Source organism: Nipponia nippon, unplaced genomic scaffold, assembly GCF_047370975.1.
Source record: "Nipponia nippon isolate SJK-2023a ecotype South Korea unplaced genomic scaffold, ASM4737097v1 scaffold_9, whole genome shotgun sequence".
NCBI classification, from domain to species: domain Eukaryota; kingdom Metazoa; phylum Chordata; class Aves; order Pelecaniformes; family Threskiornithidae; genus Nipponia; species Nipponia nippon.
This window is the reverse complement of record NW_028262413.1, coordinates 14,030,892-14,047,308: the sequence shown is the minus strand read 5'-3', so window position 1 is coordinate 14,047,308 and position 16,417 is coordinate 14,030,892. Positions and strand designations below refer to the sequence as shown.

Here is a 16,417-nt window from a genome sequence, read left to right as displayed (position 1 = left end):
TTTACATTTGATTTTACATACAGTAGTACAGTATTATTATATTCAGAATCAGCTAACTGGATTATCATGTGGCATTTTGACTAGTTAATTCATTCCCAAATGTCTTCCGATTTAGTAAATTCCTCCTTTTGTGTAGGCATGCAAGTAAGTGCTTATCAAAGGGGGAAAGGGTGCTGTGTAGTCACCTGTAATCTTTCAATTATGTTTCGATAATCCCTGGAGGCAGCGAGCACTGAATCTCTGCGGGCAGCATTCCTTGCAGTCATTCGCCAGTTCATTGCAGTCTTCTGCACGATGTTATGAGATTTCAGGAAGAGATTGTTGACCTGACTGTCCAAGTCTACAGGAATTGCAATTGCACGGCTTTTTGCTGCAGCAAGCAGAAGTTAGTAAGAATTGACTCCTTCAGCCCATATATTACAACCAATGCAAGAACAAGACAAGCTCTACTTGCAATTCCTTCTACGATGTCCTTTGTGTCCACTTTAAACAATGCAATGCTCAGTCCCTGTGTAATGGGTCAGACCTCTCTGTAACATTATGTTTAAAGGCTTTCACACCTCAGAGCTGTTTACTGTCTTCGAAGTGTGGGAATAGGAATCTGTCCTTACACACACACTCCCAACATCTCATACTAACACACATGTACACCTATCCAACAGAATTTGGCCTCATGTCCAGTACAAGTTACTCTTCTTGCTACTGAAGTGGAACAAATTACTGGGAGGAGTGGCACAGAACTATTTCCCTGCTGCAGATCAACAGGACTGCAGAGAGTTTTGAGGTTAAACAGAGAAAGCACTTCAGGTTACAGTGACAACACCTATTGCTCAACCATGACAATATATCAGCGTAACTCTGGCTTTGTACTATGCCTTGGCTCTAAGTTTTCTGCAAGTGGCACCTGCGGGAAGTAAAATGCAGTTTCTTTTTGGAAGGATGACATGTAAGCAGCAAATACTGGATGACCACGTTTGCAGCAGTTAGTTCTGATTACATCCATTTCTTACCTACATCTGAGAGGACCCGAATGCAGCTTTCCACTGATGCCTTTTGGCTTGGCATTAACCAGTTGCAATGGTACACTCTGAACACGCCTTGCAGTAACTGTACAAACACAGGCTGGCGAGTCTAGAACACAAGGTTAAAGAAAAGAAAATCAAACTCATCACACCATATTGAGATGTATCAGCATCACCTTGAGGTAACACCAGTTACCAGCTTTAGCCGTGACTCTCCGCACACCAGTCATTTCTAACTGGTCTGCATCCACTTGTTAGGCAACTTCATGTTGTAGACGGCGTATCTACCACACAATCAGCAACTGAATGGAAAGGGTGGGAACGAAGGCTGGAAGGGAAATATTAAATAGATAGCTTCTAAAGCATAAAGCCTCAAGTAATTGAAGCCTGACTAAGCAAAGGAAATCAGCAGTCATCTTCATCTGTTTAATCAGACTTATCAGCAAACCTGGCATACAGAGCTGCTTCTTTTAGCGTTGACCAGTAGCTGACTCAATAGTCCACAGGTAAATGGGACTTTGCTCTTGGCTAAACAACAGCACAGCTCCAGAGTTGAAAACTCATAATTTCCAGTATTATTAGCTGGTATCTAATTTACTGAAGAAACCAGCTGTGTGTTTGTTACTTCAAACACAGGTAGTAGTTAGTGGTAAACACTACAGCTGCTATGGATCAGCCAAAATTAAGGTGTGGTTTTTAGCCCTGTATTTCGCAAGGTAATCTTCCACTATAGATAGGCGAGGTACTCCAACACATATATGCACATGAGCTCTGTTCTTTCATCTTTGCAACATCCCAATAATATCGACCAAAACTCCCTGTTTGGTTTTGTACAGTAATTACTTAGTAGAATTCATTTACTTTGCCTATAGAGGAAAGAGCATTTTAAATATTTCAAATGAACCTACATTGAGACAGAATACCCCATATGTCCCTGTGCCTACTAGCTATGTAATGTTTCTATCAGCTAAGTGAACTACACCACAGTGCAAAGCCCACAAGACTTAGGAACCAGTGAAAAAATACCTCTTTTATTCTGGTCAAGATTAATGCCTGTTTGTAAGAAAAAAGCAGAGTTAGATGAAAAAGCCAAATCTATTAGATAATTAAATCTATTAGATCAATTCATCACGTAACACCATTATGAAATGCGCAAAATGAGACTTAAAATTCAAGAACCAAAAATTACTAAGAGCAAATACCTATTATCCTTTCTAGAAATAAGCCAAACACCAATACCATAGCAGGCAGTAGTATTCTCCAAGGGCACTGAAAATACCTGCGTTTTTGGATTTAAGCCACTCGTGTATTCCTTTCAGTTCACATTTAAAGACTTTTCAGTCTTAAAAAGCTTCAAAGATGTTTCATTTGCTTAAACTAGGTCAATAAATCAAATAAGAAATTTACTCCATGTTCCACATGCCTCCAACTACACTTGCAAGGGAAAGCCTTGGGCAGCAGCACCCTTAGGAGGAAAACAGGCTAAACAGTACTTGTTAAAGAGGAGAAGTTTGACAGCTGTTCTTTGAAAAGACGTATTTATGTTCTCCTAATTTTATATTATTTGAACTGCATGACAGACGTACAAGGTGTTCCTTGAACAAGCAGGGCTGGTCCTGACTCAAAGGAGGTACAATTTAAGTCGAACAAGCTGTAACGTGAAACGGCATGAGACAAGAAGAGGCTCACATGGGAAGAAACAAGATGACAAGGTGCAGCAGAAAGGACAGGGAGTGACTGAATCCGAAGGCAACGCAAAGGAGAGTGGCAGCAGGCACTCGCCTATGGAGACGGCTGCACCAGATCAGGTAGCAGCGGCTGCAGACTGCCCTGCAGCATCTCAGACAGGAGGGAAAAATCCCACCGGAGGAGTGATGTGCACAGCCAGGTGGTCCAACGGGCTGTACTCCTCAGACAGGAGAGTCCCTGCTTACGGGCAAGAGTCTTGACAGGCAGAAAAAGGGAGAGAAACAGAGCTTTTAACTTAGAGATGTAGAGGAAAGATGAATCTAGGATAAGACAGAACTATCAACTGAGATGGCAAAAGAGGTGAAATAAGTTACTTCATCCTGCTAGACAGAGGGAGAGATTGAGAAACTAAAGAAAAGCTGCTGACAAATAAAATTAACAGATTGCTAGAATATGATGGTAAGGAAGTGTATTCAAACGCTGTACACTCAGAAATGACAATTAAAAGCATGACAGGGAAGAGAGGAGAAGGGCAGAGCCCCAGGGGACAGGGCTGACGATCTCAATTTCTCATTTTCTTTTGATGAAGTTTTGAAAAACTAGCATGGAGGCTGATACCGCAATAGCGGCTGACGTTTTAAAGTCACACGAGGAGCAAATCAACTGCTGGACTGCTCAGACTTGCATGAGTGAAGACAGAAGCCTAATAAAGCTGCTCAGCCCAAACATAGCTGGTGCAGCTCCCTGCGCTCTCACAGGCAATGCCCCCAGTTTGGCACTTCAAGAGTATTTGAGCCAATCTCAAATGCAGCTCTGTTGCTTTCAGTGTGACTGCCTCCTTGTCTGAATAAGGAGGGCTGTCTAAGCCTATGAGAAGCAGGGCTGTGTTGAATGCTAATGAGTTGACAGATCAGGCTGGCCACTGGCCATCCAGACATGGGTCGAGTACACGTCCTGACTCAAAGGGGTCAGACTGTTGACACAAGAGATATAGGTAGTCAGTCAGGGAAAAGCAGGAACATCACCGCTCATATGGAACAGAAGGCAGTCTCTACCTGATGCACAGTCACGCAGCAGTTTTATGTACACTTCCCTGGAGCACTGCAGTCACGCAGGCAGCACACCACGATCCAAAGGGTTAGCATAAATTCTTTGACGAGGGACTGACACGTCAAATTGCCAGAAGCCCTTTACGGCCACTTTTTGGAACCAGGTGCCTCCTCACCTGCTGCCAGTTGCACTCAATTATAAACCTGGAGTTTGCACTGTGAACAACTGCCTTTGGCACAATGAGGTTGCATCAAGTTTCAACAACTACCATACTCAAACTTCTGACGGACCTGCCAGGCACCTGACCACTCCACCCACACTCCTCCCCAAAAGTTATTTATGAATATATGAATGATGTTATCTTTGTGCTGCAATACAAATATTAAGGCAATGTCTTGACACTGCTGTTCTGCAGTTGAAATCTGCCTTCTGTCACTTCACAAATATTCCAAGCTTCTCCTCGACATTTCCCCAATTTTTGAGCACGAAAAAAATTACTCAGCTTAATGAAACACTAGAGCTTTTAGAAAAATTTTGTTTTTAAAGCAAAGTAGAATCTTCCTATAAAAACATACTTTCTTTAAACAATCACCTTTGCACCCTCTGTAGTGCAAGACCCTCTCCTCCTGTCTGGAAAGCCTGGCACCAAAGCTTTATCTTCCTTCTTCATGGCACTCTGGAGAACTCCTTGCTGCTGTGCTACTGCTTTACCACTGCTAGACAGCTGGCATGCCAAACTATTGCTGAGCAAAATTGCTTGTTTGCTCTCCTACACCTGCCCACATCATCTTATTCAACTGTACTCTGATCTAAGGCCACAAAGAGAACAGGCAGAGCCCTTAGATGCAACTGCAATACAAAACATACAAAAAACCTTTCATTTTCCTACTTGCAGTGTGATTTTCTCACATGGAACCTGATAATGACATGTAGAAACTCTCTCCAAAAGACCTGTGTGATCTTGGTGGTAGTACAGAGTTGAATCTACTAATGAAGTAATGGGACACTTCAGCCTCTCTAGAAAAATATTTGTACTCTGATCTATAAATCTTTCCACTTCTATAGCAAAAGAAATATCCAGGTCACAAATACATATCTGCTCCCCCATTACAAACACATGGTGTTTCTTTAACTGGTAAATAGAACCAAAGTGGAATGGACATAATTGCATTTGCAGCATATTTTCACTTTTCTGTCTCTGTACATTTTCTTACCTGCAAAGTAGTGCTCTGATCAGAGAATGGGGAACTGAAGAAAGTGGTGACTATACTCATCACTATTTCTGTAACGTACTTCTCCAATATGGAGTCAGCATGCTTTCTGTCGCTGGTGTTGTTACAAGCCTGCAAGACCATTCATTCTTAGGTCAGAAGCAGCTCAACCAAGGTAGATTAGTAAGTGTTACAGACTGGAATTCTGGATTTTGCACTGTTCTAGTCACAGCAATTCCCTGTCACAATATTTATGACACTTGGATCTCTGGATTTCCAGCATACACAAAAGCAGAAGCCCAACACCGTTACTGTCTTAGTGTGTTGGCATACAGCATGTTTAGGAGGGAGGGAAAAAAACAGAGTGCCTTAGAGGAAAGAAAGTAGTAGAGTAGGGAGGACTGAGATGTAATGCTTTTGTATGGGGAAATACTTGGAATCCCAGGCAAAAAGCCATATGGCCAAACAAATGCCAAGCTTGGAAAAAATTTGTCCTGACCTGCCAAAAATCGTTGACTATTGCTTGGGAAGGAGCTCACTATCCTGGCCAGAATAAGCAAGCCAGGTGGCAGAATAGAAAAAGGCATTAGACAAAAGAGTAGGGTGTGGGGCTTTTCTGAGGTTTGTTGTTTTTATTTTTTTTTTTTTATAAAAGGAAAATATTAATGTGTTCCATGGAATATGACTAATGAAATCCACAGGCATAAGGAAAAGAAGGCATGTATAAATGTGAAGGAACACAGTATTCAGGGTACTTATTGCCTTGATGCACTGTTATGTCTTATTCTTACTGCTGTATACTAAATAGGTTCATTTAAGCTTTTTTACTTCAGTTCCTAGATACAGAAATCGTTACCCGACAGATGTCAACCAGGAAGTTCTCAAATAGCTTCCACATATGATTACTGGTGTAAATCTCTTTCATTTCTACTTCTGTGTCCACATAGCAATGATTCAAGAAGTTGATGTACGCAATTTTGACCTAAAAGTAGAGGAAAAAAAAATTACCATTAAAAAATAAAAACCTGAATGTTATTATGAATGAATATAATGTCACATTAAAAGTCCTATATAAATCACTTGTAATTCTACTTCTTCCTTTTATTTAAGCACTGGTGAAATTTAATGCCATGAATAGCAAGGCATCATCCAGTAAAAAACACCAGGATTATTGCAGACAAAACGTCAGCATAATAATCATTTCCAGTTCTGCAGAACCATCTGTTCAAGGTTAGCAGCATATTCCATAAACCTTTCTGTCTCAAGAACCCTATAAAACAACCAAGTACAGCATCACATCCCCATTTTAAAGGCAAGGAGACAAGTATAAAAGGATTTAACTTAACTATCCAGATTCACTGGGGTGGCCGATAGCACAACCAGGGAAGGAATCCAGTTTCCCAGCTCACGGCTTACTGCCCACCTGCACCATCATCCTTCCCAGGCCAGACTCAGCAACATCAAACCTCTCTCACCCAAAGCCAGCACATTTGAAATACATAGAGGCCAGTGCCTCCAAACAGCCCTCACCTCAGGTATGCAATCCTCGTGGGTTACTACCCTAACAATGTCATCCAAAGGAAGAAGGGAGTTGCATTTTATTTCTGTGTAGACATTTTTGCCTTCTGTGCACACAGCAAGCAGTTCTACTAAGTGGATGTGGTACATCAGCGGGCTGTTTTCATCCATCCGATCTCTCTCTGATCTCATCATTTGCACCAAAGTCTGGAAGGAGGCTCTGTCATTGTAAAACACTAGGACGTCTTCTCCCGCATTCACCAGCTACCGAGAAAGAAAAATATACCATCAGCTGATCAAAGCCTGTGCATCTCCCCGCAGCATCCTCCCCTAATCTGTGGGCTGACTGTTACAGTGCAAATCCCGATTAGCTATTCTTTAGACACTTGAAAGGAGTGCAGCCCACCAAGTCAGCTGGGCATTCCTCTTGTGCTCCCTTCATGGGATAGAGGGCTCGAGCACAACATTTTCCCTTAAAGAATTTACCACTTCTGAACTGCTGAAGAACTTCAAAGTCAGCCCAACTGACTGCTTAGACAGAAGTTGTGCCAAGAAGCTTGTGACTTTCCATTGTGCTTTTTTATTTCATGTATATTGCCTCAGCTGACTTTTTAATACAGCTAGCTGTAGACATACCGTTTTGTTCAGAGAAATGCCCCAGGGGCACGCCGGATGGGAGGACTGCAGGGCTCAGTAATTCCACCCTTCTGAACAAACATCATCAATTTTCCAAGGCTAGTGAGTGTCACGTTAAGTCACACACTGAAGATTTCTATCAGCTTCACATTTGAGACCTGGATGGCCACATTTGCAGAGCAGTTCAGACCTCCTCTAACTCCACGAAGGGAAGGAGAACGAGCAAACAGAGACCTGCTCTGGGCTGGGCGCTTCTGAGCACGCAGCTGGAGGGATTTGAGGCTCTCCTCCCGCAGGGTTTGTGGCAAACAGCCAGATGAAACGCAGAAGGCAACCCCCTTTTATCAGCAGCTGCTGACCCCCCTGGAAGCCGACTGCTGAACATCTCACAAACTCAACTGTGTTGAGAAGCTCATGAAACCATTTTTTGAACTGAATAACAAGATATGGAAGACCTTCGATCAATCCAGTAAGATTGACACACAAAAGCCAGAACTTGACAAATCTGATCCTCGGGCTCCCCCTGCTGAGGAGGCCAATAAAAATCCCGTCAGACATGCAAATACGCTGTCAAAGAGATCACGTCCAATATCCAACTTAAAGGGATTTATTCACCCTTCTCTTACCTCTCCCTTCTATCCTGACACTCCAATTTCCCAGTTACCTACACATCTAAATTTCTGAAGACCCTCAAACTTTTCCCCCCTCAGCACTTCAACAGTGAATATGTAGGTCTTGGTAAGATAAGAAATTCCATCAAAATACTGTGGTAACATAGTAAAATTTTCCTTCTGCATTAGTGATCTTGAAATTAAACTATTTCTATTCTACCCAATTTTGCTAGAGAAAGGCACCCTTGCTTTGTAAGCTCACCAATACTCTGCTATGTAGAGGCCTAGAAAATAACTCCTAAGTATCATTAATAACCAACCACTCGTTATGCCTATGGGTGAAGAGCTCAGAAAGCTTTCAGTCACAAAAAAGCCTATGCTTTCTGGTAGCTGTATGCTCTTTTTGCACTGTGAGAGCTAACTGTCAGCTTCTTGGCAGTCCCAGACGCGAGAGGATCAATTTGTCATTTTCACCAAATGGTATGTGAAAACTTCTGTTCAGACCTTGCAAATCTCTGCAGCTCTCACCTCAGCCATTACCATATCTTGGCATTTCTTAATGAATTTTCCTTCCGCCTTGACAATTGTCTGCAGGAACTTTATGTACTGAACATTTCTGCCATGTGTTTCGATACAGTGGACAAAGTGTTGAACAACGCGTTCATTAATCTCACTGCAAAGCTGGAAGTTGTTCATGAAAATGTGCTGCATTGTTACTGCTTCCAGAATCTAATGGAGGGGATGAAAGAAAGAAAGAAATTAGAAAATGAACAAACCACCAAATGCACACAGAGGTCAGGACAAAGTCCTTGCAGGGTGCAGGACTGAAAAGAACATTTCTGAGGACCTAATCTTTCAACACAACAGCTCATATTTAAGCCTATTTTTCAGTCCACTTCAGCCTCTTGAACTTTTTACACTGAAATGGTCCTAAACAAACAGATCTTGCCCACTTTCATGACTTTAGAATGAAAATGAAATGTGACCTCTCCAACCAGTCTTACATCAGAGCAGGCCCAGAGGCGATCACCAAGGACAATCCATTCTCATTTCTAGCTAGAAAAAAAAAAAATCATGGCATGAGGTTATTCTTACCCCTGGGTTAAGGAACAGGTTTATGTGCTTGTGCAGCAATGCCTGGTTCTGTTGGTTCCCAGCACAAAAGTTCTGTAAAAATTCGTGTGCAAGCTTCATTATCTCCTGCATCCTCGTGTCTTCAGCCTGTGATTGCATGACAAATAAGATGGGGTTAAAAAGAATCTGAAGGTTCACTTTCAGGTGAGTACTGGATGAGCTGCAGCTCCAGCTCTGCAAGGGAACTGTCACGTCTCTCTCACACTCCAAGGAAAAACAAACCTCCACCCAGTTCACAGACATTAGCGATGAGTTTGGCCTGCTTCACAGTTTTAAAGATCATCAAAAATAAAAGACCATAATAGAAATTACAGTAGTTTATTCTCTAAAATTGCATATTCCATGGCTAAGCTTGCCAGCAACGTGCTTTAATCACTTTTACACTTCTGAACATACCAGTACCTTGGCCAAACCACACATCATCACCCTGGGGCTACAGAGGAAAACTGCCATGTTCCACTGAAATGCATTTCAGCAGCGACAGATAGGTAGTTCATGGCAAAGAAGGGATGGAAAGTTATTATTGCAACAGCTAAGCCCAATTTATATTTACTGGAATCTGCACACTACTTGGATGCTTCCAAGTACAGTTCAGGAATCAGTGCCTTTCCTCTGACATCAGTGTGGATTACCAGTCCACTGATGGTATAAAATGCAGTTTGGAAAACTAGTGTCTGCTTTTCTTTTTAAGGATTTTCATATATTTCCAAGGTGACACACCTTCCACACTGCCTGTCCAATATGTTTTCATATGCACGGGACAGAAAGGTAACAAGAGGTGTTGGAGGGTGTTTTTGCTGCTGATTTTTTAGCAAAATATGAAGCAAGATAGCATGAGACTTAGCTTAACATTAATCAAAGGTACTGTCCAGAATTACTGGTTCTCAGAAACCTGTAGAGTTTGGAACAGAGGACAGCAGAGTAACCAGGAAATTGTGAAGATCTCCCTCACCCATGCAACGATAAGTACCTGTCATCTGTGACTAATGGGGCAGCCAACGCAATGAACTTAGGGTGTGCTTCATCAGCACAATCCGGTGCTGTGCAAGCTCAAACTGTACAGCAACCCAAAGTGGGCTTCAAACTGCACCACTGACATTACCTGGCACTCTGATACGGCTAATTATGAACAGTAGACCTCACCTGGAGAGCCAGTTGATATTTATTCATTTTTAAGGGGGAGTTTGGGACTCTGCAACTGGGGGGTGGGGGGGTGGGGTCTGTGTCTGTGTCTAACTACTGGGCAGACCTGCTGATAAATCCCACGAGGGACCAGGCACCCTCGTTTCCATTAGTGTTCCTGGGATGGCTGTCATACAGCTACCTCATAGCAAAAACGAGGTCTTGCTTCTACCAGCACAGCTTAACGTCAAGGCAGCACACACCTCCCATGAAAAGCTGAGAGTTGAGCCTTGGTCTTACTCTGAGCTACGATGGACAAATATATTCAGGAAACAGTGCATAACGCTGTATATTTGAAGACTTTAAACAAAGCTTATATAAGCTTCCAATTATTTTTGAAGCATGGGTATTCCACAGACTGTGAGGCTAGATAAAATAGCCTCTTTGAATCCAGTATGAAGATGGAAGGTTCAGGAAGATTCAGAAGAGGTATTAAAAGCCTGTCAACATGACATGAAGCAAGGCGACAGCCATACAGAAAGCCAACCTTTTCATAAGGGATCTGCAGCAGCTCCAGCACAACCGCGTGAGCTCCCATGTTCCTCAGAAGACGCTGCTGCTGCTTACGGCTTTTCCTGACCGAGGCGCTTTCCTGAACACAGAGCTTGCTGAGCCGCAGCAGGATCTGGAGAAGAGACTTGCTTTAGAGCTGAAATTCTGGGGTTTATTTCAGAACGTGCCAGGTGGCTCCCAGAGAGCAGCAACAGTGAAAAACGCATCTGCACGGACTAGAGCAGCTCTAGGCAGCAAAATCAGGTTTCGGAGTCTCGAGGTGAGGAGCTAAGGCCAGGCTAAGGCCTGGTTGCTCCTGCAACATCAGTAGAGGTGCAAAAGACCAAGCTGGAACCGAGAGCCGCTGAGAAACACGGGGGTAGAAGGCAGCGACGGTGTGTGCTGCCCCTCGAGCGGCAGCCACCACCCCCTCACCACCCCTCCGGGGACGCAGCAGCCAGCACAGCCTTGCGCCACTCGGCACAGGCAAGGGAAGCAGTTTACTGGCCTGGGCGCCATCCGTGGCATCTCTGACTAGGGCTGGTCCTGCAGAATTCAGCCGTGTCAAGTGCACCTGGCACTGGGCTCCGCGGTATGGAGCCACAAAAAGACCATTAGCTCACACCACGCCAGCGCCAACGCATACTCCTTGTCTGGTATTTTTTAAATTAAATTTCAACAGCACGATGGTTTTGAGTGCAAGGTACTTGGGACAGGGCAAGTTAAATAGTTTCTCCACTTGCTTACTTCCTTTGTAGCCTTTAACAATAAAAATATTGTGTTACCATTGAAACAGCAGCAAAATGTCGCGTTTCTCACTAATCCATTCTTAAGGAAAGAATACACATGTCGTGCTTATTATATTCCTGGCTTCTCATTCAAGTTGGGCTTTGTTATTACTCAGCAAATAGTTTCCACAATGGAAGAGTGACTCAGACTTTCCTGGGTATCTTCCTCTGACTGCAGCTCTCCAGAGCTGTGTTACTCATTTACACTTCCATTTAACTATCAAGAAGCAAAGTTTTACCTCTTTTACTACACGGTAGTTGTAGCTGCTAGTACTTTCAGGCTTTTGGGACTTGCTGTGACCTTCCTGAGGATAAAATTGGACAATTTATTAGTAGCTTATACTATTGTCTTCATGAAGGCTAAAATTACCCTTCTAGGATAGTGCCTGCTCTCTTCCAGGAAAGGAGTGTCATCCTTCAGTTTTCTGACAGTCTCAGAAAAATACATATAATTATCCTGTCAAGTCACATTGACCTCTATAACATAAAATAAGGTGGGGGTGGGAGACAGCAACCTCCTGTACTTTCCTTTGCTTGTCACGTTCTGTCTGTAATCAATTCTCCCCCCAAAAAACTTCTTACTTTCTCTCCATCTCTGCTATTATTAAACTGTCATTGCACAAATATCAAGAGAGGCCTCACAGTACTACGCACAAGGAAAGTAACAAGTAAATTACTTTTATTTACTTCCAACAATAAAATGTTCATAACCCAGGGACTATTTTGAATTCCCTCACCCAGTCTTTTCTATTTGATTGCAAATTATGTAGAGGCAAAAGGTGTTCAATTAGTTCTAAGCCAGATGTGCATGCCTAAAAAGTCCTGTATTATCAGGTACAGATAAAGCACTGTTCTCTTCTATCATTTAATCATAGTGCCATGATTCAAAATGCATCACCTGAACAGTTCACAGCTCTGCCCTTATATTATTTGAAATACTTTTGACCATATAAAACACATGCAATCTGTCAGTGCTGAAAGGACGCAACTCGCGAGCCAGAGCAAAGCCAAACCAACTGCTCTGTTAGAGCCTAAAGATGACACTTCAGTGGCTGCTAATCCTGAGCAGTTTCCACTTGAGACTAACTGGCATCAACTAGCTCGAGTTCTCCTCTTATTTTTGCCTTAATCTAAAGGCAATACAGATAGCCTCACCAGGCTATGCAATGTGCTGGAAAGTTGTTTCTTTTTGTCACGTTTCTGGAAACAGTTACATTTTCATAAAACATTAACACATGAATTTGTGCAAACATAACCTAGTTACCTCTTTTTTCTTGTGTTCATTTTCACCTTGCACTCCATCCATAGCCTCATCAGGACCTTGGCCTTTGTACACCCAAAGCTCTGATTTTTCCACAATAGACCTCAGCTGGTCCAAATCTTGTTTTATCTGCTTGTAGTTGTCAACATCTTGGCTGGTAACAAGCAGTTGAACCTTACATGAATGCAATCCATTAGTTGCGCAAAAGGATTGTTTTTAGCTGCAATATATACATTCAGATGAGGAATAACGCTCTTAATACACACACATACCTGCTTAAAAGCTTGAAGGACTTCTTGTCTCTGACTAAAGTGCCGGAAGAGTAGCTGAAGTGCTCCAGACACCAGAGGAGGATAATCATGCATTGTTAAATGCAACAGAACTCTGAGAAAAGTTCTGCCACCATGATCATCCAAATCCAGTGGTGTGTTCTCCTCACTGAAAACAGAGTGTAGGAGTTAACTAGCATATTAGACTGAATGTCCCAGCAGGTTCTTAAGTCCAGCCAGTGGTGGCAGAAAACCTTTTTCTTACTTTTAATTCAGGGGGAAATTTATCAAATCACATGCTATCTTAAGACACACAGGGATTTTTGGTGTACTGCTTAATAGGGAGGCTATTACAGAATCTCATTAATCATGGTTCACTCAGCTTACATTATCCAACTTACATTTTTTGGGGTCAAACTATGCCAAAATATTTGTTCCTATGTCAGCCTCACCCTATTGCTCAAATAGTTCTTGCCCATTCCTGGTACTAACCTTTCTCGCTATTTCTGAAATAAAACCCTTCCTCAGTATCCAGGTTGCAATGCTAATTATGTCAAGCACTTGAAATTCTCTTCTTCCCTCTCTTTCCCCTGCACCTCTTTTTTGCGCATGAGAAACTCATGTTGTCTTTTTTTTTTTTTTCCTGTCAGTGCCCCCGAATCTTTTTCCGTATTTGGCTTCCAACTGAGTCTGCACACTTACATTAAAAATTCTGGTTATTAATTCTGTAAGTTAATCTCTCTCTCCCCTTCTGCCTTCATTTAAGAAATCAGTTATCTTAGGTTTATAGAAAACAACTGCAGCTCTGAGCAGCTTAAGGACAAGCTCAAGTACTTGGAGTCTGTCACTGACTTGCTGTCCTGTGATTTAAGAAAGGATATAAGCCGCTCTGGAAGGAAGGCAGGTATGGAAAGTACAGCTTGCTTTGTTCTGTCATGCATGTGCAGCTTAATGCCGCGTTATACAAAAAAAGGATGGCTAAATATATCTATCTCAGTAGAAGTCCCAATCCTTGCCTACACAAACTTTTCCACCGAAGATTTTACTGCAGCATTAAGCTTAGGTGCCCTAATCCTCCAACTTGGCTTTTACCCACACAAGTGAAGCCCTCACATGAAGACCTTTCTGGCTGAAGGACCCCTGTCCCTTATTTGTGGCTTTTAATCCAAATGGACACCACTTTGAGCTGTATCAAAGGCATTTCAAGAAAATGAAGCCTAGGTAACTGTGGCAGCTGTTTCCAGTTACCACCTCCCTTTCAACTGCAATCCCCACTCCTTGGGAGCCCTGAGGGCTGCAGCCTGGGAACTCCTGAGCTACCCCTTGATTAGCACTAGTGAAGAGATACTTTCCTTCCGCCAAATATCCCCTCGGCTTGTTCTTCAATATGTTCAAAGTCTAGGGCTCCTGAGAAAATAAAGAGACAAATATGTTATGTCACAGTTGCACCAAAGATGGTTTTGCAGCCTAAAAACATTTTAAACAGCAAGCGGTGATGTAGGTGTAAGCAAGAGGGTCATAACAAGCTGAAAGGAACACTGAGAGATTACTGAAGCAGCCTGCTAAGATAACATGAGACAATAAATTAACCTGTTCTCAGCTCGCAAATTAAACTGCATTATAATTTCAGCAACATCCAGACTTACTCCTCTCTTGCCTATTTTTAGATTGCACCAACATCATTCCAGGACACTGATGGGACCTGGTGTCATTCAGAGGGGCCATCCACAAGAAACACCAAATTTCAGCCTTGAGAAGTTCTAAGTAATAAATTAAAGCAATGACAGAAATAACCCCGTGGCTCAATAGACAAAAAGGTCTTTGCATTTTTCAGTATAAGGTAATATATTATCACATGGGCAATGACCAATATTCTGAAATAAAAAAATAAAAATGGTAAAACAGACCTGGAGCTCTCAATATTTCACAAATATTTGCAAAGGGGAACGGGAAGAGAGCACAGGGATTTTATATCCTTGCAAAAATGTTTACCTCCTTTCTTCCAAAGTTCAGCTCGCAGAATGAGCTCTCGTTCTCCCTGCCAGCCCAGTTTTGAAGGCCCTGGCACCCCGGGGGGCTGCCGGACAGGCAGCCCCAGAAAAAAGTAAACACATCCCCTTTGAAGTGAGATCAAAAGAAATAGTCTCCTCCCTTTGAAGACTTCACATCTAAACCACATTTTCCTTATCTTTCTCCTTTGCATCTAGAGATACAGTCCCCAAACTGAGGAAGAAAAACTGTTTGATGTCTAATAAGCTGCACTTTTAAAGTCCAGTTATTCCTACATGGTACAGGTCCTAACTACAGGACACTTTTTGCCCTGGAAAGCAATACAGCAGCTGACAACACCCCGTCTCCCCAGTCCACTAACTATCCAGCTTTCAATTAAGAACAACACTGAACATGACAAGCTTCTCAACAGCTTACTTGCATACCCTTGTCTAGCAGCACTGAGATACAGACACCTCCCGATACCTTGCCTTCCTACAATACCTTTGGAAAAGAGAAATTTGGGTGGGTAGAAGCACCAGGCCAGGGCGAAGGGATGGAGGAAATCAGGTTACTTTGGAGACCCTTTTCCTTCACCCAGAAACATTAATAGAAAAGATTTAATTTGAGGTTGATGACAGATCACACACAATAGTGTTTATTTTGTGTTTTCTTTAAAGGATGCATCTCAGGCTCTTGGTCACACTTAACACCTGGAAACAACTAGGAGGGAGTACAAATAAATCCTGGGTTTTGTTTGGGGTATATGGAAAGGATCCCTACTCTGTTATTCCCTCTACTAGCAGGGTACTCTGCTTCAGTGGGACCATTCATATGCCAAAGCAAGAACCTGAATCAATTATCCAATTAGCACCTCTAAGATTAGAGAGTCTTTCCTAACCCACACAAACTCCTCCTTTGCAAAATAACTAACCTGGTACGTTAGCTGGCATTTCTTGATTACTGCTTCCAGTGGGCGATTCAGACATCTGGGCATTACTTTCATCAAATTCGTGTTTGAATATACAAAGTAGGCAGGAGATTCTGTAGTCCAATCTCACATTCAAAATAAACTGATGATACAGAAGTAGTAAAAATGTTGAAATAACTTGCCTATTTCCAGCACACGTACAATTTACACATAATGTAGTGCTACCAACATGCAAGATCAACATAGTAAAGATATGGATTTAACTTGGAGAAGAGGTATGCAAATGTTTTCTTAAAAATCCCCAGAATTCAGTAATTTTTTTCAGTGATTTCAACGAGCATATGATATACACACAGCAATAAATACTTATGAGTAAAAGGTTTTGGCAGTTTTGATCCCTCGTTACTGCCCAATGCAGGCATCCTCACCCGGCCCCCCAGGAAAGGAAAGCACCGTTTCTATCTCCGTTCTGACAGCAGCAGGAATCTGACAGACCAGCGCTGTGTCCTCCTCGTGCCAACTCCCAGGGCGCTGTGGCAGAGGAAGCTGAACACGAGCTGCCAAAAGCCAGGCTGCTGCCGCAAGTGCAGCATCGCAGCCTGCTGCTGCCAGACAACAGCTACCGCTTTAGGTG

The 16,417-nt window shown here is 42.6% G+C and overlaps 1 protein-coding gene across 1 annotated transcript in view; it reads right to left on the bottom strand.

Moving 5' to 3' along the window:
• Positions 1–16,417, bottom strand: part of ITPR1 (inositol 1,4,5-trisphosphate receptor type 1) — a 186,296-nt gene that overhangs the window by 87,341 nt on the left and 82,538 nt on the right. The window contains exons 25-37 of the mRNA XM_087744237.1: positions 15,787–15,925; positions 14,212–14,270; positions 12,867–13,028; positions 12,598–12,768; positions 11,573–11,638; positions 10,541–10,678; positions 8,833–8,958; positions 8,266–8,466; positions 6,503–6,754; positions 5,829–5,954; positions 4,976–5,104; positions 1,011–1,131; positions 186–370 (exon numbers count right to left, since the gene is read on the bottom strand). Of these exons, the coding sequence (XP_087600363.1) occupies positions 186–370; positions 1,011–1,131; positions 4,976–5,104; positions 5,829–5,954; positions 6,503–6,754; positions 8,266–8,466; positions 8,833–8,958; positions 10,541–10,678; positions 11,573–11,638; positions 12,598–12,768; positions 12,867–13,028; positions 14,212–14,270; positions 15,787–15,925 (1,875 nt within the window). The remainder of the gene's footprint in view (positions 1–185; positions 371–1,010; positions 1,132–4,975; positions 5,105–5,828; positions 5,955–6,502; positions 6,755–8,265; positions 8,467–8,832; positions 8,959–10,540; positions 10,679–11,572; positions 11,639–12,597; positions 12,769–12,866; positions 13,029–14,211; positions 14,271–15,786; positions 15,926–16,417) is intronic.